The following is an 11,644-nucleotide window of genomic DNA, read 5'->3' as shown; positions in this document are numbered from 1 at the left end:
AGGGGCGGGGCCCAATAGGGGAAATAGAGGATTTTTTTTCTCCTGCTATACAAGTGAAGGGATTTTAACCAAATGCAGTCTGAAGCATGATTAGGGACAAAAGAATCAATTTTGTATAAACTGAGGTGTGTGGGCCTCCTTCTAAGGGCAGATGGGTGGGGCCCATTAGGGGAAATAGAGGAAAACATCAAATATCCTTCTCCTTTTGTACCGATGAAGGGATTTTGACCAAATTTGGTCTGGAGCATCATTGGCCAAAGGGTTCTCAGTTTTGTATGAACGGAGGGTATGGTCCCCCTGGGGGCAGAGGGACGGGGCCAAATAGGGGAAAATAGGTAAATCTTTAAAAATCTTCTCCTCAACCAATTGAAGGATTTTGACCAAATTTGTCCTAGAGCATCTTTGGACAAAGGAGACTCAAGTTTGTATAAACGGAGGGTGTGGGCCTTCTGGCGGCATAGGAGCGGGGCCCAATAGGGGAAATAGAGGATTTTTTTTCTCCTACTATACAAGTGAAGGGATTTAAACCAAATGCAGTCTGAAGCATGCTTAGGGAGAAAAGAATCAATTTTGTTTAAACTGAGGTGTGTGGATTCCCCTTCTTTGGGGCAGATTAGTGGGGCCCATTAGGGGAAATAGAGGAAAACATTAAAGATCCTTCTCCTTCTGTACCGTTGAAGGGATTTTAACCTAACCAAACTTGTTTTAGAGAATCTTTGGGCAAAGGGAATTGAATATTTATAAATGGAAGATGCAACTTTGTTACTTGTACTCCTTTGATAAACCTGAATGGTACTCAGCAGGTTTTAAATTGAAAAATAAAATACCAGGTGAGCTATTAAGGCCCCTGGGCCTCTTGTTTTTAAGAAAAATATTTTCAGGCTAATATTCCATTTTTCGGCCTCATGCAGTAATTAGGTTATTTAATCATCTTAAAATTTAGTTGAGTGATTCAAAGTATTCGGATGTATAAAGGATTGAAAAGAGTTAAAACAGCAGCATAAATATCGTAGCCCTTCTGAAACAAGTTATGGGGGGGGGGGGGGGGGGGGCAGGCTCCTATTTAATTTTAACATAGCTGGATATAGTCCCTTTGACAAAATGAACATTTCAAATTAATTCAATAGCAAAGAAGAAAACATTTAATTCTACAAAATATGCAGTCAATTAAGTTCACAATTTTGTGACGTAGCGCCCCATTTGTCAATTAAGTCGGAATCAGATCCTCGCTAGCGCAAGGATGTAAATACACCATCAAACTCTGGCACCCGAGCATGCATTCACATCACACATGGAGGCACGTCCTTTAATGATCTGTGATAGACTAGCTATTAATAGAACGTTAAATGCTGTACAACCAGCCAACCACATCCTATTTTGCAATGAAACCTCATAGTATGGGCAGCAATTGCCCAGAGAAATTATTTCGTTATAAAATATATTTTTCGATATTTTAGGGTAACGTTAAAAGGAATTCATAGAAAGAGACAATTTAAAATAAGGTTGCGGAAAGCAACATGGGAAATTGAACAAATGGCGATAATTTAAGGTTATCAGGATAGCAAGAACGATTAGTAGACGTTGCTATCTACATATGTATGACATATATAACTTTCCATGTAACATTGAGGTCCTATGAGTTTTATATTTTGCGGCATTTCGGTAATGCAATTATATCGTTTTTTACATAATGCATATGATCGAAATGACACGGTGATAGAGAGGAACAAGGTCAAGTGCTACTTGGTTTGTTAAAATGTCAACACCCATGCGTTAGTATGTGAATAAGATAGCAACTTATCAACAACTTGTTATCAGTTACTGCAATTACACGCAATTGTCACTAGATAAAAGCATAACAAAAAAGCGAATCATTTTATATCGTACATAAACAACGAAAGGAGTTGTTGACTTGTTTTCACTGACATTAGGACAATGAAAACATGTTATGAATGTCTCGGTGTGTTGAGTTGTACGGTCCTTCTGAGTATGACATTACAAGGTTATGGACTGTATGCCGACACTTGGATACGACTTGATTCGTGTGAATTTACTCGGATACCGCTATTCCACTGTTGGTGCGAGGACGGCAAATTTAATTCTACAGGAACTTACAAAAACAGTTCTTTAACTTGTTTGCCGTATGGTGTGGATCCATACACGCTATTTTGTGATGCATGTCATGCTCTAAGTAAGTAATCTATATACGGAAACCTTCATATGTAAACATCATTTTTCAATGTTTAAACAAAACGTGAACAATTTACATTTTGATTGATGTGGTGATCCTCTATCTTCTTAAATGGGCATTCTGCTTCATTTTGGACATACGATTACCAATATAAGTTGCCCATATCTTTTATATTTTCTTCTATTAGCGACACGCACCTTCCTTTTGCGAACCCTTTCCTGCTTCAACCTCACCTCCCCTCGTTGAGAATACCTGCTATTACCCAGTGTTGTGATGTAAAAAGGGGTTTGCATTTTGTGCTTATTTTGGTTGTTATTAAAAGTTTAGACGTACTACTGTCGCCTTTATGTGTGTTATGTTTGCGTGCATGTGTGCATTTTTGTTTTAGGATAAGTACATCGAATTTATTAGTATTACCTTACCGAATGCAATCTTATGAAGTGAATATTGATATATTTTTTTCATCAACAGTTAGTGAACCGTTCAGCTACCTGGAAAGCTTTTCCATACTATGCAACATGTTTGCTGTTTGCTGCATTGCCATCGGCATATGCAAGACTGCATGTTCTTCTTCAGCTGACATGGACAGTTATACAGGATTTGCAGCATTGTTATATTTTGCAGCAGGTAAGTCATCAGTATTAAAGTATTATTAGATGAACGTAACACACACCTTTCAAGTTTAGTAATAGATACAGTAAAACAAAAATGATTCCCACTGCATCATGCAACTGTTTCGTCATTCTAGGACCCATCGGTGATACTAGGGGCCAAAACGTTGTAAACTCACCCAGTTCACACTAAAATAGACACAAAAGGAGAGACGAATACAAAAATAGAATTTATGAATTGGAGCACTGGTAGATTTCAGATATATTACTTGAGTAATTATTATGAAGCATGCCAAAGAATATTGTGGCCATCAAGGTAACAGCAAACCTCGGAAACTAACAATTCCACCAGCAAAGTCTTCCAACCTGTATATTAAAACTCATCTTTAAATAAAAATGGCCAGGACTATGTCAATTTTGAATTTATATTTAGAAGTCAAATTTGTTTACTGAATGTCAGTAATGCGTTTTATTGCTATCGTTATTATTCCAAGGTGTCCTTAACGTCGCTGCGTGTGTAGTAGTCAGGGAAAGGATACAGTCTCTATCTTTCACATCTCTGGGTATCTCCTATTACCTGAATATTATATCCGGCTGCTACACAATTATACAGGTAACGACATTTTACATTATCATTTTATATGTACTATTAATGGATATGAGGCAAATTATATTTCTAAACAAGTGGATAAAGGGAGTTGTACTTTGACAATTTAACAAAAAAAACATCTTTATCATTTTAATTGTCAAATTTCTTTAAAAAAAAATGAAACAATTGCAATTTCGATTTAATTGATAAAACACCGAAAAAATGATACAAATGACATCACTATTACTAGACATTCATTCATTATTATCCATAGGTTGTGCTACTCGTGATAGTAAAGACATGCGGGGAAAATATCCGACCGCTGAATCCCTCAGCAAGTATAGAAAGGAATACATCCGCATGTTTAGAACGAATAACATCGTCAGGTACAGAACATATTAGTCCTGAATTTGATGACAGCAGGTATTCATTTTCTGAACGAGGAGCCGTGGGTAGTCCTGCTGGTGTATAAACAGTTTTTAGAATCGTGGATCTACCAAAGGAACCAAAGTATGCTACAATCAGAAGAGCTCATGTCCATATTGATGTGTAAATAAATATTTTAAAAGTTATTTATAAGAGTAAATTAAGTTTAAATGTTGAAGCAAATGTGTATCGACTCCTAAATATTTGTGCATATATTTAGTAAATTGTAGTATACTGTCTTGTATATATTGTTATCACATATTAATGACATATTTGCTACCTGAATTCATCAATAAGAAAACGCTGGTTAAAACGACATCGCGAAGGCCAAAATGGCGTCGCTTTACCATAGCATTAAAACCGCTTAATGTACACGGTCTGAAAATTGGCTTTATTACTGCAGTAATATTCAATCTGTATATAACCAAATAGATATCAATATAGTTTATCAGATTAAAAGTGTGATAATTAACTATGAATACCCGTCTGTAATTCTATAATCATTAACGGTGGGATAAGCTATTACAGCCTTGCATCCTATCCTATAAATGTGTGTGTTATCACACAATAAACAAGGATTATCTTTTGCAGATGCGTTATTTTTCGGCAATTACGTGTGTGTTAATCTGTGATTACAGCTACACTGAACTTAAAACACTTTCTCGGTAATGTTTTAAATAGAGATTTGTCCACATATGATTTACAATAGGACGAAATATGAACACAAACGTCGATGAAAACATGGCAACATTAGGACCAGAGAAGACATCAGAACGAAAGGAAAGCACCATTAACATTGAATAGGATTGCACTGTATAATAACCCTGTATTTGTGTCCTTTACCACATTAGTCTACCCGTAACAGTAGATATGTTTTTGCATGTTTAAGGAAGATAAAGCACTGAAAACGCTAACAATGAAATAATCAACAGATAAGATAAATCTGTCCGAGTTATACGTTGATGTCATCTATCTTGCTATATATAATATCATACAACTTTTGCATGAGATAAAATTCGTCTGGTTTACGTAATTAAGAAATAGTGACAAAAATTAAAAGTGCTTAAATAAGACTTACAGACTTCCTAGGAAAGTACTTAATCCTGATTTTTAGCAAAATGGGTTGACATAATGACCTTACGTCTCTTTGTTGTGTTGATAAGCTGCAATGATGTTGCACACATGAGTAGTCTATCTGTGAATATATCAGCCAAAGGCGACAGACCAAGTTCAAAGAAAATATCCACATCCTCCTCCCCGCCCCTTCTTAGTCAAAAACAACATGCGAAATCAACAAAGACATAAAAAATAATTGAAGTACGATTCAACCAAGTTTTGCCTCTGCCTTAAATTCATGAGTTTACAGTTTTGTTTATTATAACTCCACAGTGGATGGTATTACTCTTTCGCTTATGTTTGATACATTTTATAACAGCATAGTTGACAAACTGTGTTCAGGGAATTTATCATGACTCTCTGAATAAAGTATAAAAGACATTTCGTAATAAAATATGTACCACGTTTTTGTTAAGGAAATCAAAAGCTGCTGTCTGTATAATAAAACAAGCAAGTTTATCAATTTTGTAGAGGGATTCGATTTATTCTGTCGGTATAACACACCTGCGGGTTGGGTATCGGGAAAAGAATACACCTGTTACCCACCTGCAAAATTTGGGATTTGCTTTGGGGACAGAAAACGAACACAATAAATCTGCTGCGCCTATTGAAATATTTGGGATCTTTATCTTTCTTTCTATTTCTAACTGCCTTTAATTTCCTAGCGCTTTGCTTTGGCAACACCTCACTTTTGGCCTGATGGTTGAGCGTTCGCCCAGGTCGGAGAGCAATGGGTTCTGTCCCAAGACAGTGACATAATGAAGTTAGTAAAGTTGTTATTCCCTGCTTTACGTTCAGCATTAAGGGGAATGGCAACAACCGGTTCACCCGTTGTCAGTATAATGTGACCGTGCGAAATGCTGTGCTCGGTGGCTTCGGCATGGTATTTCAGTGAGATAGTTTTATAAAGTCGGCATCAGATCCGCGCTATCACAAGGGGGTAAGCAGACCAACATACCCGGTCTCCTGCATACACACACGCAAGCACTACACACATGGAAGCACCGGCTTAAATGACCTTAGCTGTTAATAGGATTTTAAACAAAATTAAACCAAACTAAAACCAAACCATAGGAATGTGTCCCTTGGTATTTTGTTGTGCAGGTTTCATTACGAGATTAATTAGTTTAAACCAAATGGCCGCAAGGCAGCTATATTTGATTTGAAAAGTTCAACTTTGTTGCCGTTTGTTTCACAGGAAGTACTTTTTTTTATATTTCCTTGGTTATTCATGTTTTATATTGATCTGATCGATAACACAAAATAGCAGCCATTCATCCATCTTGGTTTTTGAGGGTTCAGTCTGTCTTCAATATATCTCTAGAAGTATTTGATCGTTCTTTCTCTTTCATATGTAGAATCCTCTTGGTCTGTAGTGTTGCATGCTACATTTCGCGACTGATAAGAAAAACAGGACTGTCATCAAGCTTACGAGTACACACTTTACCAAACGAGTGCATGTGTACTTCCACGGATAAATCACGTATGAATCGTGAATATACGTGACACAAAGTGTTGAAAAATAAATGGAAAAAGGGAATTTAATGGCAGTATAATGACATCACGTTACCGTAGCGGTGAATTGTTCTGAACCCATGTTTATGAATTTGTAGATTATCAACAACAGAATATCTCAAGACACTATGTTAAAGGAAATTTGTAATATTCATCATCAGCAATACGTATCCTTTAATTCCATGACAGGAAAATGTGATGCAATGCTATTATATGAATTAAGACATACATGTGACCGCTCCTATATAATTTGGTAATCGACACGTTGTGCAAAAATATAATATATTACACAGCACCTTACATCTTTAACAGCTTTATCATATTGGAGATGTCATTCAATTAACTTCTTTTTATTTCGAAAAATTGTTCTTTCTTTTTGCAGACAAACACACATCTACGCATCCACTAATACACGGAGGCACGTCCTTAAATTATCTAAGCTGTTAATAGGACGTTAAACAAAATTACACCAAACCAAATTTTAAGGTAACAATTCTGAGATTTATACCAGGTGAACGATGCAGGCCCATTGGGTCTCTTGTTTGTTTTATTTTATTTAAGGTACTTTAAATAGCTTATATTAGGTCATTTATCGAATCCCATGTCAGTATAATGAGACCAGGTGGAAAGGCTAGCGTCTTTTGCATGATTTAGTCAAGTTTGGTTTACAGTGTTTTGTTTCACGTTCTATTACAATGTAATAGCTAAAGTCATTGAAGGACATGCCTTTATGTGTAGTATACTTGAGGTAGGATATGTTTGTTTATTACATACTTACTAATAAATACGGATTTTTAGGGCACCTGAGACAAAGTCTCAAGTGACCTATTGCGATCGCCTTTTGTCCGGCGTCGTCCGTCGTGCGTCCGTAAACAATTTACATTTTCGACTTCTTCTCCAAAACCCCTGAACTAATTTCAATGAAATTTTGCAGGAATCTTTCATGGACAAAGGTCAACAAAAATAGTAGCCGGTTTAGTCCCAAACCCCCAGGGGCCTGAGGGGCGGGGCCAGAAAGGGTCAAATCTTCTTCTCAAGACCCAGATATGGTAGAATCGAATACTCTTCATAGATGGAAGGGTCTTAAGGTGCTTAACCAGAATTGTGAATTTCATGACCCTGGTGTCTCACGTTTCCCCCTGGGGAGGGGGTAAACTTTACTATAGTTTATATAGGGAAATCACATTTTGGACCAACATTTGTTTAATTTCCATTGGAAGTAATTCAATTAAGGTTAGCATTATCAGTATTAGTTAGCAGTTTGATAGTATGCACATATCAGCCCTGACTGACCCCCCGGGCTGATGGGTGGGGCCAAAAAGTGTTGAATTGACTGAAATTCCAAACATCTTCTTCTCAAAGACCAAGATATGGTAGAATCAAATACTAATCATAGATGGAAGGGTCTTAAGGTTTATGACCCTAGGGTCTCACGTTTATCCCCTGGGGAAGGAGGGGGGGGGCAAAATTTATTATGGTTTATAATGGCAAATGATACTTTGAATATTACATGTAAATAACTTGATTGGAATTATAACCTTGAGTTGACAGTTTGATACTTTGAAATTTTTTAGCCAGCCCTACCCCCAAGGGCGGTAGGGTAGGGTCCAAAGGAGGCAGTGTGCTAAAATTTCATTATTTTCCTTGTTTAGAATCAGAGGTGCTAGTTTCAAATCCTTTTTAGTCTGAAATCTATATGCTAGATATTGAATAAGGTGGTTTTATTGTTTTTGTCACTTTGAATAATATTTCTGTTCATGTTAAAAACAAAATAAACTCTTTGTATAAATATATCAGGTGACCGTTAAGGCACAATTGCTCTTACCCATATCAGCCCTCGCCGTATCACACCCCAAAAGCCGTATCAGCCCCCGCCGTATCACACCCCAAAACCCGTATCAGACCACTTAACTTGCAATCTCCATGCTTAAGGAAATGCAGGTGCTGAATATTTTTTTAAATAAATATATTTCTAGTTTTAGATAGAGTCCATGGAAAACGACAGTTGCTAATATTATATGGAGCTTCAAATCACCTAGGTAATGGCGACATCCGCTTACCTAACACGCATGCATATTCTGAATGGACGACGCTCGATGTTGTACTTTGTGTAATCTGCCTATTTCTGATAGCTTTACATGTACGTAATTAATTGTTGACGTAGACATGTTCTTGTAGCTATATATTATCGATCACTTGTTTCGTATAGATAAAGGATCAGACATCATTTTCATGTCATATAAGTCAAAACCAAAGTACTTCTTTCATAATAATGGCCTCATAGTGTGAAGTAGTTGCAGATTTTTTGAAAGGGACTTTTTCCACCTATGTTATAATTACATAGGAGTCTGCCCCGTTATAACTTTTGTTTCAGGACTGAAACGACTAAATCAGCCAATCAGCAATTGTTTCAGACGATTGTAATCCCTATCTGAAATATTCGTTCCGCGTTAATACAGTGCCTCTGAGTAAATTAAATAGGTGATTATTTATATATTTTACATTAAATGAATTTTTCAGATTTTGAACTTTTGAAAAATGTATAGTTTGATTTACAAGTTCCGACAAAGCTTGAAATAAGTTGTTTTCTTGTGAATTGAGAATCACCAGTTTAAAATTAAACTCAAGCCTCGAATCATTAGTTTCTTCCTTCGTTTCCCCAAGTCTACCATTCGAACACATTTAATACTCTTGCATCTTGCAAAACATTATCATTAACGGCGTCATACAATCTCTGAACTCCATTGATATTGCAAGAAAATTGTCTGGGAATCTGACAACTGATTAGGCAGTAGAAGGAATTTGTTGGCGGCCATCATCAAAACGGACAAAACAGCAAATCTTTTCCAAACATTTTCTCTGTTGATTAAATATTCATTCCATCTAAACTGGAACAAATAATTTTAATTTTTATAAGTTTTCAGTCATAATTCTTAGACTTATCACATCGTAATGAATTCTGATGTATAGACCATATGGTCATTTGATCCCTTCTTTGAATATGTTCCATTACATATTTTAGATTGATATTTTTGTCACTGGTAGTTCATGACGATCTCACATACATGATATAAGAAATTGCGAACACGATTTAAGAAAAGTTTAAAAATCGTGTTGATTCGTGCTTGACATTGTGGTTTATGCAAATTTCTTAACCAAAATGGACCCTCATACAACCAAAATGGACCCTCATACGACCTTCATACGACTGAACACGATACTCATACGACCGTCATAAGATATTCGTAATATACAACACGATTTAACCTCATTTAACACGACCCCAATACGACGCCCATACGACTAAACACGACTGTCATACGACGCCCATACGACTTAACACGAATCAACACGACCGCCATACGATTAAACATGAATCATTACGATGTCTATACGACTACAAAAATAAAAACGACCTCCATACGACTGAGCAAGACCTTCATACGACATATTTTTGTTTATTTTGGTCACGTGGGCCATGTAGTATATAAGCTGCATTGAAACAACATTTCTGTGTCAGTCTTCACCATGTTCAACAACGAGCATGACCCGCAAGGGGCAGCTTTGGAGGAGGAGGAAGTACTACTGGTAGCTATGGCTTTGGTGGTGAGGGGTAGGAGGCAGCGTAGGCGTCGCAGAGTGAGGAACAGAAAAATATTCTGGGTTCAACCATGGTTGTTGAGGAGACCTCAGTATGGGCAGTATGAACACCTAATGCAAGAATTGTATCGTGAAGATGTGAATACATTTACCAACTTCTTGCATGTCACTCCGGAGATGTTCATGGAACGCGTTGGTCCTTGTATTGAAAAAGGACACCTTCTGGAGAAAAGCCTTGCTATACCACTGCGTTATATGGCCACTGGAGACTCCTACTGATCACTTCAATATGATTTTAGAGTGGCTGCTAATACCATCTATACGATTGTCTACGAAACATGTGAGGCTATTGCACAGGAGTACGCAGAGGAGATAATGCCGACACCAAAAAACGAAGAGGCTTGGAAGGAGGTGGCTGATGAGTTTGCAACGAGTTGGAACTTTTATAACTCTCTTGGTGCAATAGTTGGAAAACATGTATCTATAAAATTTCCACGAAATTCAGGCTCTTTCAATTATAACTATTAGGGTTTCTACTCTATCATACTCCTCGCAATGAAGGTGGAGGTGATGGTGATGAAATGTTGGATGGACTATCCTTCTGCTCAGATGGCTGCTGAGAGGGCTGCATGTCAGTTTCTGTTGTTGTTTTTTGTTGTTAGCGATTTGGTGGTGGTTCAGAGATTTCAGCTGGATCATCTTGTCCCTGGGTACCGGGTGGATGTGCATCCATGGTTGGTGGTGAAGGATGTTTCCCTTTGGAAGGTTTTGATTGGAGGAGCTTCCGTTTTGGTCGCCTGAGGTTTGGCATGGCTGTAGAAGGAGCTTTTACTTTCAGGGGGTTTCCCACGTTCTCACTCAGTGACGTGATAGGCTCTTCCGGTCGTATGACAAACGCAAAAAACGTGTTCAGGCGTATGGGAGTCGTACTGAATACGATCTTCATACGATTGAACACGACTGTTATACGACCTTCATACGACTGAACACGACTTTTCAGCTGGCTTAAATCGTGTTATACATTTTTGCATTTTTTCTAACACGATTTAAGGAAAAACGTTAAATCGTGTTCAGATTCGTGATTGTGAGAAAGGGGCTTTAGTCATTCTACAATAAAAATGTTTTTGGTATACAAAAGATGAACACATTCTTTGTCTGCTTTAGATGGCTTCTGGCTGTTGATTTGTCTGTAAATATCTGTTAACTCGCCATAGCAAGGGATTTTTTTTATGTATACTGTAGCAAATGATGCCTTGTGTTGGTTGTATCATAGATGATCCCTTAATGCATTGTTCGTAAGTGCTCATTTGAATTTTAATGGGTGTTTTTGTTATGATCAGGTTTAGGTCTACACCTCACGAAAAGAAAATTAAATCAAATGAGGGCCCATTTTTGACGCCCTCCCTTTGATTAAATGAACTTTCCAAATTGATTTAATAGCACAAAAAAAATTTGTATCTGCAAAAAAGGCTATTAATCAATGGGTTGAAGGTCTGCTAAGTTTGCTCAAATGAATGACCTTTGCCCATTTTCAAGATCACAGGGTGTCAGTCATGTTTTAAACTTTGGAACAACTTCTTCAGGATAACCAGAAGG

At 37.2% G+C, this 11,644-nt stretch overlaps 1 protein-coding gene across 1 annotated transcript; it reads left to right on the top strand.

Annotated features, from left to right (window-relative positions):
- Nucleotides 1-1,895: 1,895 nt before the first annotated feature.
- LOC110443480 lies at nucleotides 1,896-5,531 on the top strand. Its single transcript, XM_021487706.1, has 4 exons — nucleotides 1,896-2,191; nucleotides 2,663-2,818; nucleotides 3,297-3,415; nucleotides 3,666-5,531. Exons 1-4 carry the CDS (start codon nucleotides 1,936-1,938, stop codon nucleotides 3,861-3,863), a joined length of 729 nt encoding a protein of 242 aa, XP_021343381.1. The 5' UTR covers nucleotides 1,896-1,935; the 3' UTR covers nucleotides 3,864-5,531.
- The last annotated feature ends 6,113 nt before the right edge of the window (nucleotides 5,532-11,644 follow it).

The sequence above is a fragment of the Mizuhopecten yessoensis genome, unplaced genomic scaffold (assembly GCF_002113885.1).
Source record: "Mizuhopecten yessoensis strain PY_sf001 unplaced genomic scaffold, ASM211388v2 scaffold716347, whole genome shotgun sequence".
Lineage (NCBI taxonomy): Eukaryota > Metazoa > Mollusca > Bivalvia > Pectinida > Pectinidae > Mizuhopecten > Mizuhopecten yessoensis.
The sequence above is the reverse complement of the archived record's forward strand: the minus strand, read 5'-3'. Positions and strand labels throughout refer to the sequence as shown.

Coding starts and splice junctions, on each gene's coding strand:
- LOC110443480 (XM_021487706.1), top strand. CDS start 1,936: ATGAAAACATGTTATGAATGTCTCGGTGTGTTGAGTTGTACGGTCCTT. Junction 2,192..2,662: donor TGATGCATGTCATGCTCTAA/GTAAGTAATCTA, acceptor TTTCATCAACAG/TTAGTGAACCGTTCAGCTAC. Junction 3,416..3,665: donor GCTGCTACACAATTATACAG/GTAACGACATTT, acceptor TATTATCCATAG/GTTGTGCTACTCGTGATAGT.